The sequence below is a fragment of the Anarrhichthys ocellatus genome, unplaced genomic scaffold, assembly GCF_004355925.1.
Source record: "Anarrhichthys ocellatus isolate YVR2014 unplaced genomic scaffold, GSC_Weel_1.0 scaffold24, whole genome shotgun sequence".
NCBI lineage: Eukaryota > Metazoa > Chordata > Actinopteri > Perciformes > Anarhichadidae > Anarrhichthys > Anarrhichthys ocellatus.
This window is the reverse complement of record NW_022280054.1, coordinates 5978846-5999502: the sequence shown is the minus strand read 5'-3', so window position 1 is coordinate 5999502 and position 20657 is coordinate 5978846. Positions and strand designations below refer to the sequence as shown.

Sequence of the window (20657 nt, the reverse complement as noted above, 5' to 3'; positions counted from 1 at the left end):
CCCCCCCCCCCCCCCCCCCTCCAACACCCACAATTGTGTGACTTTTCACAAAGTCTGTGTATGTGTCTGTGTGAAGCGCAGTATTAAAATACAGATGGAATATCAGCATAAATAGCCGTTGTTGTTTTTTCAATATGCAAATATAATATTTGACTCATATATGCAAATATTATGCGATTCTCCCCAATGTCATGTCAGGAATAAACGCTGTAAATACAATTTTTTTAGATCCATTAATTCCTCAGATGTGTTTGGCTCAGTTGTAAATTAGCTATTTGGAGGTATTTAAAAAATGTTAGCTTCTCTATGGTTGTTGGATGAACATATTAAATATCAAATATACAGAGATAATGAAAGTATAATTAAAATGATACATTGTGAGTAAGATTCTGTTTAGCCAATGAACTATATTCTACAGCCTCTCGCCCATTTGTTCACAATAATGATGAAGACGAACTGATATGAATGCTGTTGTGGAAAACTGTATCATATGCTCGTATACATGACGTCTTACTGAGGAAGTAGTTTTGTCCCAGAGGCAGCGAGCGGTCTCGCACCACCAATCCATCGGGAGCCTGCAGGAACCACATTGTAGTGCCGTTCAAAATGGAGGAACGGAGGAAACCCTCTTCATTCACACGCCACAGCACTGGAGCTCCACTGGCATTCACCACCACCCTAGTTGGAGAGATGAAGCAGGGGAGGGAGGGATGGAGGACGAGGACATGAACGGGTAAGAAGAATCAGAGAGAATATGTGATTATTGTAGACTTTCTCTACAGTTTGGACCAAAGCACAAATTTACAGCGATCGATGATCCCTTTTTAATTGGTGGCAGTTCTCAGCTGCTCTTTTAGCTTTTGTACTGCAGGTCTGCAGTATTCACAGTTTGAATAATGGATGGTACCAGACAAAATATATCGAAAGCGCCAAATATAAGAAACACAAACTGCACCATTATTATTTTGTACATCCAGAGAACACTTGATTCATCTTCCCCAGACATCTTGAACTAAAATGCAAACAAAATCAGCATGAAAGTTAAGATAAATGAACTCATCCTCTATGTGAACTTCTCTACTTCTTCTAATCCTTATTTCAGTCAATTTAAGAAGATTAATGAAACATCGACCTCCATTCTCCACTCATGTCGGTCAGCAGCAACACAGCAAGCTGACAGTCAGGGTCTTACTGGTTGGACACTTTGTCCCGTGTCTGAACCCAGCCTGATTGTTACTCCAACCTGGCATCATGGGCAGGTCTGGGGAGTAATGGCTGTCAGGGGTTCGGCCCAGTGGGGGGTGGTGTTGAAACACTGTGACCCTCTTGAACACGAGTTGTGAAATACAGGCAGTGTCGTCGGAGGCTATCCTTCATCAGGACCTCATGACAATTTGTACAAAATAGTGAAAACCAAGACGGACCAAATAGAAACTGGAAAAGCAGCAGGTTCAACATGGAGAGAGATTGAAAGAAGAGAGAGAGCACAAACAAAGTGTGGGCACTTTGATACTTAAAATAAAATTGCAGTCCATTTTTAATGCTGCTGCAATGTAATGCCCTTAACTTTGGTCTCTCCTCCACATGCCGTGAAGAAGTGATCAGACATAAAGACCAAATGGGCAGTAGCCATTAAATTTATTGACCATATTCATGATCCTCATGAGATAAACCCTTTCCATTCTGGACTTACCTCTAGCGCCAACCGCCAGGTTGTCAAAAGGGATGAATCAGGATATTTACTTATAAACATTCTGATATATCTTTAATGAGGAAAAAATTGGATACGTCTAAGTAAAGAAACAATATATTGTTATGCTTGTATCTGTAATCTTCTGCAGTGGTGACAACCTCTCTCTCTCTCTCTCTCTCTCTCTCTCTTACTCTCTCCAGCTCCTTGGGGACACAAGAGCTCCTTTACATTATTATCAGCCTCTAAATTTGGATCATTGCTTCATTTCCAAGTGGTTCATTTGTGTTTGTATACGAGTGTCCTTTACTAACTGTGTTCAGGTGCCGTGTGTAATTATACAGTATGAAAACAAAGCAGCAGCAGTTGATTAATGCCTAGTGTACACTACATTACTTAAACAATGATTTTCGGCTCACTGACAGATCAGAGGCAAATCTGCGTTGGCTCGCCGCTCGAGTGCCACGTGTGAACTGTTGAGCCGAGACACTCGCCGGTGCATCGCATTCCAGATATCTGGCACGCTGTATATGCTAGATATCTGGAACGCTAAATATCTGGATCTATTGGGGATTCTGTCGGGGAGATACAGTCAATGGGAGCGGAAAAAAAACGGGTTGAGGGAAAACCTGGAGAAGTCGCCTCGCCTGAAGCCTTCCTCTGTGAGCCATGTGTTGCATTCGCTTGGAAAGTTGTTGTTGGTGCACCTATAGGGTGTTGGATGCTTAAACGATTAAAGATATAACACTGACTCGCCTACATAAGGGAAATAGTAAACGTAGTTTGGAGATCTCATCGGGATTCCAGGATTTTGTAGTGTGTGACCCCTGGCTGCCGGTCAGTCATGTAGTGTGAAAAGGGGCAACATCATGGACATCCAACATTCACCTTGACCGTTGCCTCTGCATTATTTATTGACCCTTATTTACGGAACCATTATAATTCAGTTTAATAGCAAAAATGCTCTAAAAAGATGGAGTACACCTAGAGTGGTGTAATGCAGGTAATACAGCGTCTCAGGTCTCAGAAGTGGGTCATAAAGAGATTCAAATGGAAGGTTATTAGTTGCAAAAAGCTACGTAATGTTGCCAACAAAAGTTGCTGCATGAGAGGTATGCAGATAAAATGCTGTGCAAAGTAATTTCTATCGTATTTTCTTTTCATTGTGGTGATTATGCAGACAATATTCTGCACAGCATGCTCTGTTGTTATTCTTGTTGATTAGGATCCAAAATGCAGGGTTCATTTTGTAGGTTCAATTCTGGGAGTTTGTGTTCTTACTCAACACCAAACTGAGAACCACTGGATCACTGACTTACTCTGGTTGAAATTGTCATGCCTGTTGTCATCTGTAACCACAGTTACCTCAACTAAATTCACAAACAACTGTTTTATTCTATTATTAAAACAACAACAACATGATATCAGCCTCATATTCATGGCTGTCCTGCTCTAAATATCGGCTTCGCACATTGAATAACCCATATTGCTCAACCACTAGACCAGAACAGGTGCACTTTTACACCACTAACGTAATGCCGCATTCACATTAAAAGGGTCAGACTTTAATTACGAGCAGCGGAGACGGAAAAACTGTCATTCACCTAGTTGTAATTCAGAGATATTTGGGAATTTCTGACAGATAAGATATCTCCGACTTGGTGAAAAGAGCTACATTAGAGTCAACATGAGGTGAACTTAATAAAGTGGAGGTCAACATGATTCTCAGTTGGTGTTGACATTACATTTAATAGAAGAGTGCTCTATTAAAAGAGGTCCTGCACAACCACACAGGTGTTTTCACTTATTCTGGCTGATTACACCTATGCTCTGGTTGGAGTTAATTATTCCGCCTGATAATAGAAACAATTAACGTGTAACACAGCTAGAATTAGAAAAATAACAGGAGAGTCCATCAAGCACAGTCTGTACACACCTACCCAGTCCTGAGAGGTGGTCCAATTAAGCGTAAGTGAAATCACCTGTGTGAGTGGACTAATGGGGTTTAGGGCCTTTGAGTACCAAATATTCACTTCCTAATTGATATACACTTTTTGTCGTTGATTATTTACTTTATTGTTTTGGCTCTGGGTTGCTTTTGGAATCGACTGTAATTACCGTTTATCCAAAGGCGTAAGCTACAGGCTGTCACTCAGAGGCATCTTTCATTTAGATACTGTACAATGCAAAGAGAGTGGGAGAAACTGGGCATTAATAGGGGGCCCACAGCAACATTTGGCCCCGGAGCCCCGGCTGGTTAAACTGGCCCTGCTTTAAGAGGAGAGCAGTCAGTCATAAAAGTTACTCTTACTTTACAGCTGTTTCTTCGGGCACTTCCAGAGACAGAGTCAGGGTTCCTGATGTCAGCTCACACAGCTCAGGACTCACACAGTGCAGACCCTCCGTCACCTAAAGCACGCGCACACGCACACACACACATAGACACACACACACACACACACACACACACACACACACACAACATATGTTATGCATTTTAAAGATAAACCCACAGGAGCTTAAATTGAGCGTGGAAGTTATCTCACTCTGTCTGCCTCCCACGGCACCACCAGCAGCCTCTGCCCAGGTTTGGGTTGCCATGGCTGCAGGGTGGGGGGTGGCGGCGTTGTGGTGGAGGGGATGGTGGAGGGGACGGTGGAGGAGATGGTGGTTGGCTGTGGCGGCTGAGTGGCGGCCGTGGTGATGGAGGCGACAGGGGTGGCCAGTTCAGGCCCGGAGGGGGTGGCGGGGTCCCACTCGGCAGCCGGCAGGTCCAAAAGGATCTGATCGCACCTCTCCCCCTCGTAGCCTTCGGTGCACTCACAGGTGTAGGCCGGTTCCCCCTCCTCCCCGCCGTCGCTACGGCTGCAGTTTCCATGGAGACAGGGGCTGCTGGCGCACGGGTCTGTGAAAAACTGAAAGAGCGAGAAAATAAATAAAAACAGGAAGAGGCAGAACAAAAAAACATTATCATCCAACTGTGTTTTTCCACCTGGGTCTCTTTTTGACACGAAGAAAGCCCAAAATGTGAGCGTCCATGCTTCATTTTAAATGGGTCAAGGAGTGGGTCGTTAAAACACTGGAGAACAAGAGAGTGCAGTCATCACTACGCAGCTGCTTCTTTTATTGCTGTCTGACTCAGCTTCCTTCTTTACACCACTCATTTATTTATTGCATTACATTTTGTCTCCGTGTTCCTGATAAATTGTTGCAGGTGTGCACTTCTTCCTCCCTCGCTCCATTTTCACACACACACACACACACACACACACACACACACACACACACACACACACACACACACACACACACACTTTGTCCCCAGACAAGGTTTTCCCTCGTCATGCAGCAATGAAAAAAATGTTTCCCGACAGCCTCCTTCATGCTGGTTTCCACCCCCCCATCAATAATTGATCATATTTGCAGGTGAAAAGGACGAAGCCTAGCTCATGAAGCTTACTGCCTGACACTGTGTTGCCTTTCGCTTGGCTTTCAGAGCTTTCTTAGGCTTAAGAGCGTCTACAATCCTGTTGTCTCTCTTCTTTTCTTTTTTTTTTTTTTTAGCAAATTCACCCAGAATCACTCAGGTATCTGCAGCTCCAGCTGTCTGATTTAAATGTGTTCAGATAACAGTTTTAATAAAAGCCCAGAGAAAAGAGAGGGGGTGAACAGAAGGATGGTATTGATGCGTGTACCAAATCATCCAGATATAGATGTGCATGTGAATGTGCATGTGTGTGTGTCTGAGAGAAACAGTGAGAGGCAGAACAACAGAGCATCGTTAACAGTCTCTCCGCGACCGAGTAACAGCTCATTAGTGCTAATCTCTCTCAGGTTTTTACTCGCGATGCCTCTATCAAACATTGTCTTTGCTCTGAAGCACAGCAGTCCCGACCATCCCAGCACGCCACTCTCTGGTCTTTACACAGTCTGCCACTCTTATCTCCTCTCTAACGGCACCAGGGATTGAGTTTATCAACCTTTAGAGGACAGCGGCGTTGGCTCGTCTGGGTTAAAGGACACATTAGAGTCCAGCTCATGAGCTTTTTCATCTGTCGCTCTTGATTTCTCCTCCATCCAGACTGAACAGAATGTCCTCGAACACTTATACACACACTGTATAGTTATGGGAATAGTATGATCTCAAATTGCTTTTACATACATGCATAATATTTCCTTTCTTGTGCTTACTAGCGAATGCAATCAAGTCAGAAAATAGTGTGCATTATTTCTAATTATCGTTTAAGCTGTTTATCAAGTACACACGTTGGCCCCAGCACTTAAATTGTGAAAGTTTTACACGTGCTCTCTGGTCTCACCTGTCAAGGCCTGACAATTTACACTTTCCTCACTCCTATTGGCACAATATATTGAGATTGGGGACTCACATAATCCCCAGGTTATAACTCTTCAGTGTATATGGCAGCCATTTTCTATGGTGCCATTAGCATTCATGCACTCAGTTACTGACTGTCCTCCTGCACGATGTTGCTTCTCATTCTCTGGCCCCAAACGGCTCACATGCCCCGGGCTCTGGCAAACCATGCGAATCAATTTCCTCTAAGCAGCTGATTATAACTCACATCAGTCCCTTTATCTATATTCCTACATGGACCAACAGACTGAACAAAGACATTATCTTGGGCCAAATGAATTGCTTCTCAAGGTGCTGTGATCTACAGTATTTGCTAATTTGGGATGTTCACCCTGAGCAGGAAGGATTGATACAGCCGGATGGACGGAAACAGCAAAGCACTTAAATTGGTATCATTAATTTAAACTGGTGGAGGGGCTGGAGGAGTCTGTTGATGTAGACACCACACACACACACACACACACACACACACACACACACATCAATAGTTAAACAGAAAACTCTGCAAAAGGGTAATCTAATTTAGCAGTGTAAATTAAACACGTGACCACTACATTAGATGTCAGTCTCCACACAAATTTATACACTCCTGTTGGATTTCATGTTTCAAGCACAGCATCTTGAGTTGAACATATAAAAAGTGTGTCTACAGGGAATAATATTGATGAACATATGGAGAATCACATTTCACAATAGTAAATTAATGATGAATAAAATTTGCTTGGGTTTAAAGTCAGCTTTTCTCTCAAGAACACTTCCATTAGCGAAGTCTTTCTATTAGGACATCATGGAGCCATGAAATAAAGCGTCTTTATATGTTCAATCTGTAAGATCACTTTCATGATGTTTGCCGCTGTTGTGCTGAAGTGTTGAAAGCATTAAAGAGTAGACTGTTGGGCTACAGAGTTAGTAATCAATGAGACAAACGTGTAGGAAGCTTAAATAAGAAGAAGTGTCCTTGAGCAAGTCATTACAGTAAATCCCAACCAGCTCAGCAGATCTGAAGCTGCCCTCTGACCTCTGAGAGAGTTAAAAGAGAATTTCTCCACATATATTAAAATACATGTTTCAAAACCGCCTGCTAGCTTCCTCATACCAATTCTTTCCAGAAGCTGAGTTGAGTTTAAACTTATGATATTACAAAGTGCATGGTGATGATAAACAGAGGGCTTTATTAGAGAATGTGATGCAGTGAGGAAAAACAAAGCAGTATTTAAGAATGTATCCATTGCTCAGTGATTTTACAAACTGTTGCTGTTGCTGCCAAGGTTTCAAGAACTCAGAAAAACACATTTGTTTGTATCCGGACCATAACTGTGCAGCATGTAATCCTTCAAGTACAGCTAAAGGAAAAACAATAGCTGGAGTTGTGAGGGTTTCCCGTGTGTATCAGCCCAGCCGTCATAACTGGTCAGTTATTTGGTGGAGGCTGCATTGGGAATGTTTAAAGTTTTCCATCATCATTTCAATGGATTGAATATGGGGCCAAATGACAAGGGTGCCCACATACTTTTTGGACGGGTGTGTTTGTCACGGTTTGGGCTCAAGGAAGATCTTAATGTAACAGCAAACAATGATATTTTAGACAATAGTGTGCTTCCAACTTTTTAGAAACAGTCTTTTCTTTTACCCCATGCACAAAGCAAGTCCATGAGGAAAATGTTGTCCCTATTTGGTGTAGAAGAAAGTGACTGACTGACACACAAAGCCCTGACCTCAACTCCATCCAACACTTTTGGGATAAACTAGAACAACGATTGAGAGCAGACTTTATCGTCCACTAAATGCTCTTGTGGCTGAAGGGGAGCCAAACCCTTTCAAAGAAGGTGCAGTGTGTGCACATTCAACACCTAGTTTCGCACAGGTGGAGGAAGATAATTTAGAGTGGCTATCACCAACACTGCACCAAACCCGCCCAGCACCAAACAGCAAAAAGTCACAGTTAGCGACTAGCTGGTCAACTTTGTGGAGCGTTGAGCAGCTAAAGAGACAAAAAGCAGAGCTAAAAGGAGAGTTCATATCGGACTTACATTTGCCAGGTGGCCAGAAACTCCAAATAAATGATAATATTTCTTTTAACTGCTGGATGTAAACTGTTTCCTAACAAGTTTCTTATATCAACTTACAAGGTGATGATATGTCAGGGTTTACACTCGTTTATGTTTCCTCCAACGCTGTCACAGCTGCATATTAATGGGTATGCTTTAGGAATAAGTTAGTCAACAGTAAGACATGGGTACAATGTTTGAGAACTTTCTTTTACTATAGTAGAGAGTTAGCTCTGAAAAGGCCGATCAGCAAGTTCAATAAGCACCTGTGAAGCTACAACCCTGACGGAGCTGGAGCCGTTTCACAACAGCAGTTAACTGAGCGCTCCATTTCACCGGTTTATCAGCCACTTACTGTTTATGGGAGACTCATTTGAGCGGTAGATCATAATACTGCAGGGGTTCACTCTAACGGCCAGATCGTTCAGCTAATCGCACACATGCAATTAGTTGGAAGGGCAGCGATGGCTCACGCCGCACACGAAAATAAAATGTGCACGTGACGAAAATAATAAAGTTCCACACACACTAAGGGCTGAAAGACTGCACGAAAATAACTGATTAAAATAAATGGCTTTTCAGTATCGGCCTGCACAAGAGCACTCGAATACACATGTGAGCACAGGGAAAAGGGAAGGCGAGAAGCTGATTTGGTCACTCAGCATGTTGTCTGAAATTGTTCTCCAGCCCCTTTATAACCATCAAATGTGTTGCCATGGCTACAGTAGCTAGGTAACGTGAGCGCAATTAGCAAACAGTACTATACGCATTGTGTGTGTGTGTGTGTGTGTGTGTGTTTATTTCATGCCCCCACCGCATCAGTTCCAGGCACACACACACACTTTGTATCAATATTTGCCCAAAGAGTCATCAAGCTGCAGAGAGACAATCCATTTTATAATCCACTTACTGCCTCATCTGGGCTGTTTATCACCATTTGTCTCCCTCTGTCAGGGTGATAACACCCCCACTGTGGAGAATAGAGACAGATAGCATTTGCTTAATCCTTCACTCATGAAAACACTCGCTCACAAATTAGGAAAATATCTCCGCAGCAGCTCAGTGAAGAATAAATTTGTCTCGTTAATAGTCCCTCCTGAGACAAGGGGACACAGAGTGGTTCTCGGTAACATTGTGTCCGGACGAGTGCACTTGCTGTACACTGTAGGGATGCCACAGTGCATCTGAATCTGAGTGTCAGCTTGAGAAGGAGCGAACACTTAACAAGATAGATCTTCAAGAATAGTGTCCATTGTCCAAAGTGAATATGGTGTTACTACATTTAACTTTGCCTTGAGAAAGCATTTCAAACGGCAGTTTGAGTATTCGACCCGAGATGTCGAGAACTGTTGCTTCAGCTACCTGCAGATCGCATTTTCCTTTATCGAACCATCTCCAACAACAAAGCTGAATGAGAAAGTCTCACTAACATACGCTGAGGCTAATAGGAGGTAAACCCCAAAGAACCCACTGCTAGCCAGTCTTCTTTCTCCTACCTTCTATATATACACGTACTTTACATGACAGAATGACTTGACACTGATAAGAGCAGATGTAATTCCTTTAAACAGCCTTTCTCATTATTAAGATGACTCCAGGGCATGACCAGAATCTGAAATTCATTATTGATCCCTGGGGGTAAAGTCGTATGATGGGGAATAGTTTGCAGTTGCCAAAGTCAAGATTGTGTCACAACCATCGACGACCAAAAATTCAAACCTCTCATTGTGTCTGAACAACTGTGGTTTATAACATATTGCACTTTGTCTAATGTGAGTGCTTGAATACTTCACCTGATGCCATTTGAAAATGATGAATCGTTACTTTCCAGTGCCAGTGTTAAGGTTATAATACTGCAGTCTGACTGTCAGCAGAAACTTAATGTGACGTGTTGACAATGGTCTTATATTTCATGTTTTAATGATGAGAGATAGTTAAAAATGTATGCGTCTGATCTAGATCTTCTTTTTAAGACCGAGCGTGTATTTGTCAAGCATTCACTGTTTGCTGAATTCAAGGCTACAGAGAGAAACTGGAGCATCTCTCTGCACTGCGTAATCTCAGAGGAGCAGAACAAATATGAGAAAATATATACGGTTGGAGGGAAAAGTACAATCTTGCAACACGAAGGCCATGTACTTTACAACACACACAGCTATAACTACATTATTCTCCACAGATCGACAGCTGTGAAACACACTGCATCGCCAGTATTAGGGAATTACAAACAGGACTATGTGACTATAACAGGAACAAATACCGTGTAATTATATAATCAATCACACAGCAATTAGCTAGATGAACCGAATTAAACTTTCATGTAGCCAGCAGCAATTGTTATCTTGAATGTGCAGTACGTAATGAGTACCCGCAATCCAGCTAAAACAAAATATTTAATTCATGATAGTGACAAAATAATACTTCAAAATCATCCCTCAATCCCCCCCCCCCCCCCCACCCACAGTATTCTCTCCAGTCTGCTGAGGATGGCTGAGACCTGGGATGTGATCTGATTATATAAAGAACCCCAAAAAAATCCAGAAAAGCATTAAAAATTGCCACCGGTACATAATTAACTGTACTAATCAAGTGGAAAATGTGCTACTGTGGAAATATCACCTTTCATATAGCCGCAGGAATGTATGGAAGTACAGTACACAACTTTTGGGTCCAGACAGTACTAGTCCCCCAATGCATTCCTGATTTATGAGAAGGGAGACACAGGGATTCAAACCCAACCGAGCAGGAGCAGTGCACCGAATGAAGCATAAAACAAAATAAATAAAGCGAAGAGTAAGGAATCTACAAAGCAGAGAACTGGTTCAGACGCTAGGTGATGAGCAAATACAGGTCTGGATACCAAACAGTTTACACCCAAGAAGGAAGTTTTGACAAATGATGAGACGTATAGGGCTCTGTGAGCACTACAAACAAGGAATGCAAATGCAAAAATGAACAATAAAATTAAGAAACTGTTTAATATGGATTTTTCCTGTAGACAGTCAAATGTCTCCGACTGAAAAGTGGCAATAAGCTCGTCAAAGGATCAATGTCTGTTCTCACATCATGATGCAAGACTGTGGCAAACATTTCTGTCGCTGGCAGAAAAGTGACTATTTTTGTTCACCGGCCAATGGATGCAAGAGGATCAACATTTTTGCAAGTCTAATCTCTGCTCCTTTTCATAATACAAGAGGCTGATGGAAACCCAGCTGAGTAACTGCCCAAGTTACTCAGTGGTCGCAGCCACTGAATATTTTAGGTATTTGGCTGGTGGCAGGTTTTAATTTTAAACCCTAAGAAGACCGTTGCTTAGAAGACTGTACAAAAGGAAAAATATGAACAAATCCATGAAATTAATTGTATCCATAGAATCTGCATGTTTTGCCGAATAAATTGATATTCATGAATTGTTAGGACAGACAGAAGACAATTTTTATTCACTGTCACAGTCATTACAAACTAAAAGCAGCATGTGTATACATTCAGTATCCTTCAGTAGTTAGTGTAGTATAGTAGTGCTAACACTGATATACTGACATGGTATGCTCCACAGGTTGTTACGTAGAAACATAACATTTTAGAAACGTACGTCTTCCTACCTCTCCAGGTAATGAGTATGGCTATTACACAACGTTTAACCATGACTAGCTAGGAATCCACATAAGCAGCCTGGAAAGGAAGACAATCTGAATGAGAGTCTATTATGGAGAATAGTTGTTGGACCCTGGTCAAGTATAACTGTGAGTGTGAATGTTAAATAAGTTTGCCTGACCGGGTTTTTTTTTTTTTTTGGTTTTTTTTTGGGTTTTTTTCCATTTTCAATTCAGAAATGTTTTTGCTTCCCTTACGCATACGACCTCATCAACTCAATAATATTCAAAGACAGGTTAATGTGCTGTCTTGAGCTTCTGGTTTAGCATTTAAGCAATATCCTGTCAGTATCCCAGGCAGACATTACTGTTGTTACGGTTTATTACACCCGTCAGTCAGAAAACCACCCAGCATGAAACCCCTCATGATCCAAACTCGTCATTCTGCTGTCAGCACAGACACAACTTAAAGACACCACTTTACTCAGCCTGAGACTTTTTCCTGTTTCTGTCACATGAATGGAGGATCAGTTCAGATGTACTTGTCAGAATTTTGTTATCATTACTTGGGACCTTTTACAATGTTCAGGTATTTGAGCCTTTTTCTGTCACAGTCATTGAAACGGAGGCATTACTTTCAGACAAAGAGAAAGGAGACAGACGATCTCATCTTTTCATAACGTGAAAACAAAACAATTTAATCTTTTCAGAGTGAAGCTGAATAATTGTGTTTTTATCTTGGAACTCAGGCTCATTAAAGCTCTTGTCATATAAAAGGACCAACAGCAACAGATCTATTTTAGTGACTGCGCCTTAGATTTAAGAAACACAAGAGTGTTAAATGTCCTAAGGCTTTTGCCTGTTTGGTGCAAAGCAGACAGACATGAATCAAACCATCAACTGAGAAGAGAGTGACAGCTGTCGGGTTGTGTGAAGAGCTGAGGTAGAAACAAGGCTGTTCAGATAAAATAAAGAACCAAAGTACTTTAATAAATAGATATTCTAACACAAAACTTGACCCGTTCACAAGCAGTGTGTAACGGATGAGATCAGGAGAAACGTCAATAATCCCATTTGGGAAAGCAGGAATGGAAATAGAAATGTTTTTGTTTTCTTGTCAGCATTATTTGTAATATTAGAATATTGTGAAATCACATGTAGCTAAATATATATTTTTTTTTTCGATAAGGAAAGTTGGTTTTCAGCACATCTTCACTTGTATGTGGTTTCAAGAGGCTGCAGTCTCCTCTAGCTCATTTCAACGTGTATTTGATCAAGTTTTGGCCATTTTGGGTGTTCAGTTAATCTTAGATGAAGAGTGTCAGCAGTCAGTGCTGCTATCTGCCAGATGATTGACGAGTCTCAGCCAGAGCTGAAGCAGGAATGAATGCATCTAGAAGCAACAATGGATTTTATGACTACTTGTAAATCAAACTGACAACTGATAATTATAGTTCCCCTTGTTAGCTATGTGAAGCAATGGCGCCGTTTGCTGAGACGGCCATCAGAAAAACTTATTTCAAGCTTTAAACCTTCATAAACCTTTCACCTGTTAGCAAACAATTGCCTGTTTTCACACCCAGCAGATATACGGTGCAACATTAGCATTCGTTTGGAGGTGTATTTTTAGCAACTTAATGAATGCAACTCCAATATTCACTCTCCTTTGAGCTCTGTCTCTACCAACCATACTATATATGTAGCTAAATGCTATGCTATGGTCTCCAGCTAGTTGCTAACTGTGTCTGTCTGTAGTTTGGTGTGGAAATCAAAACAAATAGCTGAAAGACGCTACAAAACTATTTTGATAATGGTTTCTTTAAAAAATCTTTAAAAAAGCCTTTTTTCAAACCATCCAACATTATTTTTTCACTTAAGATATTCAAGATACGTGGTCTAAAAACAGTCCCCTATATCTTACTGAAATGGGTCTTGTTAGGGGATTGGGTCTTATATTAAGTGTTATGAGTGTTAGACAAATATACTTGGTAAGATTTTTTTGCAGTGAAACTCCCATAACGTTTGTGCAGCCCTTCAGGCAGCCTCATAAAATACATTATTACTCACAGCAATGCCTTAGGGGAGTACCGAATGAGAAAGATGGATTTCACTCATTCACTCACTTCTAAGAGCTGCCCGGTGATACCACTAAACAGCCTCGCTCGGGGGTACTTAAAGTACACACTAACTGCATCTGGAGGAAGAATTTACATCCTTAAAACAGATTCCCCAGTAACATTTCTTTGATAAAGTGGCTATAGCTGTCCTCGTTACCGCATGGGACTGAGCCATGTGACAGCGCACTTATCGATGAGTTGCCTTCCCTCCGACAGCAAGAGAGACCGAAGACGAGCAAGGACACAATACTTGTTCTGCTAAATATGAAACCATGCAGGCGTTCACTCCCTACCGCCAAAAAAAGGATAAATAATTGTTCTCAAAAGCAAAATTGTCTCCCAGAATTGTATTGTCCTCTCAAGCAAATTATATCGCAAACCGTTGTCAGATAAAGACTCCTCAATCTGCAACCATCTGCTTCATATTCATCCAAGTTGTTGCAGCATCCAGTAACACGTGACAGTGCTTTCGTCGTGGCCAGAAAGTGTGTTTTTGTCAGGCGAGCCTTTAATGTTATCTATTTCTGCACATCAAAGCGTCTGCCATCCCTCCCTCTCTCCCAAAATTCCCCATCACTTCCTGGCCCAGTGGCTTCAAAGAGCAACTCTTTCAAAATGTGGATCCATGAAGCCTACGCGAACGTGGCCGAGCACCTCGACAGATTTTTGATCTCGCCTTGATGCATAAATAAATGTAAATGAAGAAGCAGGGGAAGAAAAAACATGCTAATGAGGTGAGACTGCCCTTCGTGCTCATAATTTCCCATCTAAATAATATAATACATATCTTCCGTTCCTACACATCTTTACTTTTTTATTATCGTACTTTGTTTGAGCTTCATTTTGTCTGTCACTCAAAAGCCAACACGCAGCAGGAGGACACTTAGTTTGCTCCACAAGGGTCCTCGTGCTGTCATCAAACAAATGACATGTAATAACCTCCCGTGATTGCTCAATATCCTCCCTCAAAAGTCATTTACCTCTCAACTCTGCCAAATAAATAGACGGAAAGATAAGGGGGTTTGGAGGAGAGGAGGAGAGAGGAGAGGCGCTGCGAGGCTCTATTTATACCCATCCAAGTGACGCCGGGGCTGCAGGGTACTTGAACGTCTCTTCTCGACGGCGGGGACACAGTCGTCTGTCTTCTTATCCTATCAGACGGGGACTATAACGGATCAGGAGCTTTCAGGCTCTTTGTGAATTTACCAGAAGCTTGAAGCAGATGCACTGACAGATAGAGGGTTTTTTTGTTTGTTTGGTATTACACCATGCAGCTTTTCACATTACAATGACAACTATAGTCTGTCTGCTCGATACTTCACAACACTGCAGTTATTCTTGATTAGCTGTGAATATCGACTCTGTGTCAGTGTTGAGACTAGAGTATTTTTAGCTATCACAAGTAGAACAGACTGCATCACTTGAAATATTAGGCAGAGTGAAATATTGCGTCTCTCTTCAGATTGTTCCTACTCTAAATTTAGCTCGGAGCAGGGCACGTAATTTGAAAAATGTAATTTTGGATTGCTAACCGGCCTTAATGAAGACTGATCTTGCTAGCTGTCCAGTTTTCATTATTTTAACAGAATATGCTTTAGTTCACAATTTAAAAAAAACACACAAGTGAGCTAATATGGCCTAAATTAAACAAATGGCAGTGTTAAAAAGAAAGCACACAATTATTCAACAGTGTCATGTGATTTGCTGCTTTTTTATTCATAGCACTGTATCATCCCTCATCACTTGGCTTCACTGACAGTTTAATATTAAACAGTTTGCAGGTTAATGTGGGCCATAGCCAACGGCAAAAACAAAGCAGCTAACTGTGCGGTTCATGCTCTAAACCTCTAGACTCCTACACAGGAAATAAAAACAATCCCTCTAAGTCTCTGTACAAATCACACGTACGCCATCTCACTGACTGGCTTCATGCGACATGTTCACTGACACCCTGGAAATCTCAATAACTGCACTTTTTCCTGCGTAGCTCTTTGACAGAAGTAACATATCTGAACACAGTGACATGCAGAACATAACAGTAACTTTTATCATTTTATTCGTTAAATACCGAGGCTTGGTCAGTGGCCCCAAGCTTCAAATTATGACTCTCTGGGTACCCCTTTCGTGTTTGGACGCGTTGGGGATGTCGTGTCAGTTTCCACTTGTTACATATACATAGTGTCTTTTCTAAAATGAACTACCGCTTTCACAGGAAGTTAGGTTGAAGCAACAACACCACTTAGTCTGTCAAGTTAACGTCAACCATGGTCTTTTCCTATACCTAACTAACAAAGAAGTTACGAGACAACCGAGTCATGTGACTAACAACACCACAGACTTGTGACAAAATATCAACTTTTAGTTTCACACGGGTGACACGGTCACTGGTCTCCTAGACAAATGTCTGGTGTTTGTTTGACCCATCTACCTCCCCTTCCCATGTGCCCTGTGTGGACTATCTCGCTCTTTATACTACGCAGTTGCTCCGACAGTCGAATAATAGCGCTGATGGGTTTACATTGGAGGTTAATTGAAATCCCGGTGCGTCGGTATCAGACAGCCAGGGGGACTGACCGACCGTCAGTATTTGACCATCAGTAGGGGGGAGACCGGTTTTCCTCCCCTCACTCAAGCTCATCCACCAGACACAAACAGCAACAAACACACCTGCATACTGAACAACAAAACAAGCTCAACTACAGTGTACTGCCCGTACTGTCCTCAAAGGGATTTTGCACAATCATGCCGTATACTTTGTGGGACTTCTACTACATCACCTCATGAGGAATGGTAAAGCCTTTAACAGCTATACAGATAAGTAGTCATGGTCTATCACCCGTAGAATAACATGTCTCTCACAGTTACAGGCAGTTGTAACTGTGTGGACAGTGGACATATCTGTGTGTATATATATATATATATATATATATATATATATATATCACTCATACATTATATATCAAGGACATTGCAGCAATAACACCATTTTCGCTCTGCAGCCTTTATTAAAACATTAAATCAGACGCAGACTCTGCTGTGCAACACACAGAACACTTAATGATTTGGATGGAAGCCCTCCTCCTGGCTTTTAAGCTGTCTCTCTGTATGACATGCTGTTTCATCATTACTTTCTGCATAAGAAGTTACTTCCCACTGTGATCCGACTTGCTGAGGAGCCGGAGCATTAGTTATTGCACATTGTAGTGAATTTAGAGTAACAGGTCTGGATATGGATCGTCTGTGGTTTGTCTGTCCAAAGGGTGAATTATTGTATATTAAAAAAAATTTAAAAAAGTATTTCTGCAGGAGAACACAACAAACAATATTAAGTGGTCGCACACGTGGGCAAGTGCTGGACAGCAATGAAAATACAAATGAAAAGGTCGGCACACTGTAGCTCCCCTTGCAATTCAATAGCACATTCACAAGTGACGCCATCTTTAAATGCACATGCTCTGGTCACATGATAGTAACTTGATAATACCGGTGAACCATACAACCCACACATTACAACCGGTTACATATGTATGTTACAAAAGCACATATATAGATATAATATATAAAAAATAGAGGTAAGAACCTCACAGCTCATAACAACAGAATCTTCTAATCATAAGAATTGACCTATAACATATAGGAACAGGAATCAACAATATCAAGCCCATGGATATTGACAGATGAAGGGAACAGCAACTACACCTGGAGTCAACCACATACACAATAATGGTTCACCAGTATTATCATGTGACTATCATTTGCCCAGAGTGGGTGTACTGTTGATTTAAGGTAGTGTGTAGCATTTAGGAGGATATACTGGCAGAAATGGAATAAAATATGAACACGTATGACATAATAAGTCATTAGTGTATAATAACCAGAAAATAAGAATCGTTATGTTTTTGTTACCTTAGAATGAGCCGTTTATATTTACAAAGACAAACACTGGCTCTAGAAAGGGTCCTTAATGTGCTCGTGTAGGCCGACGTAGTTCTCGTTCACGCTTGGCACACGTGGTAAGTAGATGCTGCCAGATCCTACACACCAGACCTTTAAGGAAGCTACCATCGTTTTTTTTATTTTCAATTTCTGCAGGAGAAAAAGATTACAATGCAAATAAAATAGTCTCTCTCGCTCTCAGGCCACAGCTGGTAAAGAAGGATGTCATTCTGTGCAGAGATCTACGAGTTCGCTGTTCGCTCTGACCTACATACACAGAAGGATCCTTGCAAAACAAGATAGGGAAAAGAAAGGTGACACCTACTGCTGACACAATTAATCGGGCACCGGCATAAAAGTAAAACAGTTTCTGGAGCTAAATCAAAGCTACAAGGTGGCTTGAGGCTTTTGTCGCTGTTGAAAATATTTCAGGTTACATTTACATTTTTTTTTAGCAGATGTGAAAATAAAATCTTAATCTCAGAATGGGTCTGGAGCTGGTGATGCTGCCACAGGGAATTAGTCACTGAAACACTGGAAGTAGAACATCCCGTTCCCCTTGTGACCTGAAAATCTGTAAGTGATCACCATTCATTTCACCTGAAACAGGAATAACTCCGTAAAGAACTACAGATTGTACAAACAAGAAACACAGAACACATCGTACCTCCTACGACTATTGTGCTTAATGTCGGCCACGTGATTTGTTCCTTTTCCTGTCTGGATTAATGAATTAACTAAAAAGGAAGTAGATGACATTTTCTGCTCGGTGTTATGTGCTCTTCCCCCATTGATCTTTTGGCTCCCCTCGTCACTGCTCTGTTGCTATGGAGACCCCAGAAGAGGAAAAGGGGGGCATAGCAATGAAAGCTGGTCCTCGTAGTAGGAGGCGACACTGGACACGTGTATCATCGCTGTCCTCCCACCAGCTTTGTCCCCCGAAGAGGAAGAAAATGTTCTTAGAAGCCACAACAGAGGAGACGCTTCTTTTGAGGAGCTCCAGATCTTCTGGCACACCGCCTACATATGAACATGTTCGAACGGCAGACAGAGGGAGAGGGACGACAGGAAGGATGTTCTGAATCCACAATACCAAATGTGATTCGGGGGATTTTCTTCTTTTATTTTTCCTGAAGAGTTGTGTTTGGTTCATTTTATAAAAGGATGCGAGGGAGACCAATGTGTCGGTTTGTTGGGATAACAATAGATGCAAATGTTAATATTGTAATAAGTTGATGCCATTGTTCCATAAAGCTTATTTAAAAGCATATCGTTGCCATTGTCGACAAATCACATTTAAAAAAAACAACAACAATTTGTTCATCAATGGGAGTCCGTCTCTCAATATATTCTGACTTTCCTACTCAACACCAAACCCATTTGTGACGTTATTAAAGACGTTATTGTTTGAAGTCAATAAATATATGGTTTGATTTTATATATTTATATTTTTTTATAAAGGCCCAGTCATTTCAGAAAACAGCTGGGCATTGTGGTTTTTTATAAATATTACTCAAATAGGAGACAAAAGTGCATTTGCTGGGGACTACTTTCAGCAGCAGATTGACACACAGTTCTTACATTAGTTTATTATTTACAGCAGCACATTGAAACAAGTCAGTACGCCGAGTTGAGTTCTTATGATTCAGTTCACTTACTGGAGCTCAATATTTCTCAAAGAACACACAGCAAGTAGTGATGAATCATAGCTCATTTTTGAAAGTTTCACTGCTTTTATGAAATAGTGAAATTTTTTTTTCAAAGCCGAAAAGAGAAGGCAATGTCGTGTGAAACCCCCATCGATCAACAGCGATCGGCTGCGGATAACTGAGGATTGATGTGATCAGAGCGGAGCTGTTGGAAGCGGATGTATCAGCAGGAGATGAAGCTCTGGACGGATCGATTCCCCCCCGACAGGGAGCTGCACTCTCCCCCCCCAAAGCTCAAACTCAAGTTTAAAGCACATCACTGCTCGCCAGTGAGCCACACACGAAAAAGAAGATTTAAATACCCATGAGAAACACATCCTGCTTTTATAAAGACAGATTTGTGTAGAAACTGAAGACAGCTTGGGTTCAGATAAACCATGTCTCATTTTACAAGATATAGATACAGAAAACTTGTATATCCTGCACAATCTTTCCTACAGTTTTAACAGTTTTTTTTTGTTTTTAAAGGTTTCAAGTAGATTCATGTAAAATATATTAATGTAGCTGAAGCTATAGCAACTTGCAGTATATTTTAAATCATGTATTTGGTGTTTTATTTGAACATTGAGTTTGATGTGTAAGCTTTCTCCTCCCAATAAAGCTAATATTGCTTCTTACAAAACCCAATTTTAGGTGAACTTCTTCTTCCATATCAGATTTATTTACTTTTTGTCGATACATTTCCAGCATAATCCCCAACGGACAGACCATTTTTCCACAGCGTCTTTCCTATTAACTGGTAGACAGGCCCAGCCGTTAATACGAGCTAATCTCTGTGTCTGACGCAGGAGGCTGGTGACCGTGCCTCGCTCCTCTCTCTGGCTGAGATGCTCTGCTGGTCCTGAAGGGATTTTTTTTGGATTAAGCTGGCATTCATTGTCTGCAGCTAAGCGAAGATGTTCAAGACACACACCAGTACACACACACACGCATACACCGCCACATGCTGGCTTGTCTCCCAGTTGGCTTCATTAAATAACATATTGTCAAATCGACTTAACTGACACGTGTATGTGTGTGTGTGTGCATGTGTGTGCGTGTGAGGAGACAGCAGGAGTCAGTTCTGCATCTGGTACTGAGGCACTGTCTTTTGGAAGGAAGAAAGGCAACAGAGCAGAGGATGATACACACCCCTCCTCTAAACACACACACACACACACACACACACACACACACACACACACACACA

General features: G+C 41.5%; 1 protein-coding gene across 1 annotated transcript in view; it reads right to left on the bottom strand.

Moving 5' to 3' along the window:
• Nucleotides 1-20657, bottom strand: part of dner (delta/notch-like EGF repeat containing) — a 45214-nt gene that overhangs the window by 14799 nt on the left and 9758 nt on the right. The window contains exons 2-4 of the mRNA XM_031860701.1: nt 4237-4605; nt 4002-4099; nt 515-678 (exon numbers count right to left, since the gene is read on the bottom strand). Of these exons, the coding sequence (XP_031716561.1) occupies nt 515-678; nt 4002-4099; nt 4237-4605 (631 nt within the window). The remainder of the gene's footprint in view (nt 1-514; nt 679-4001; nt 4100-4236; nt 4606-20657) is intronic.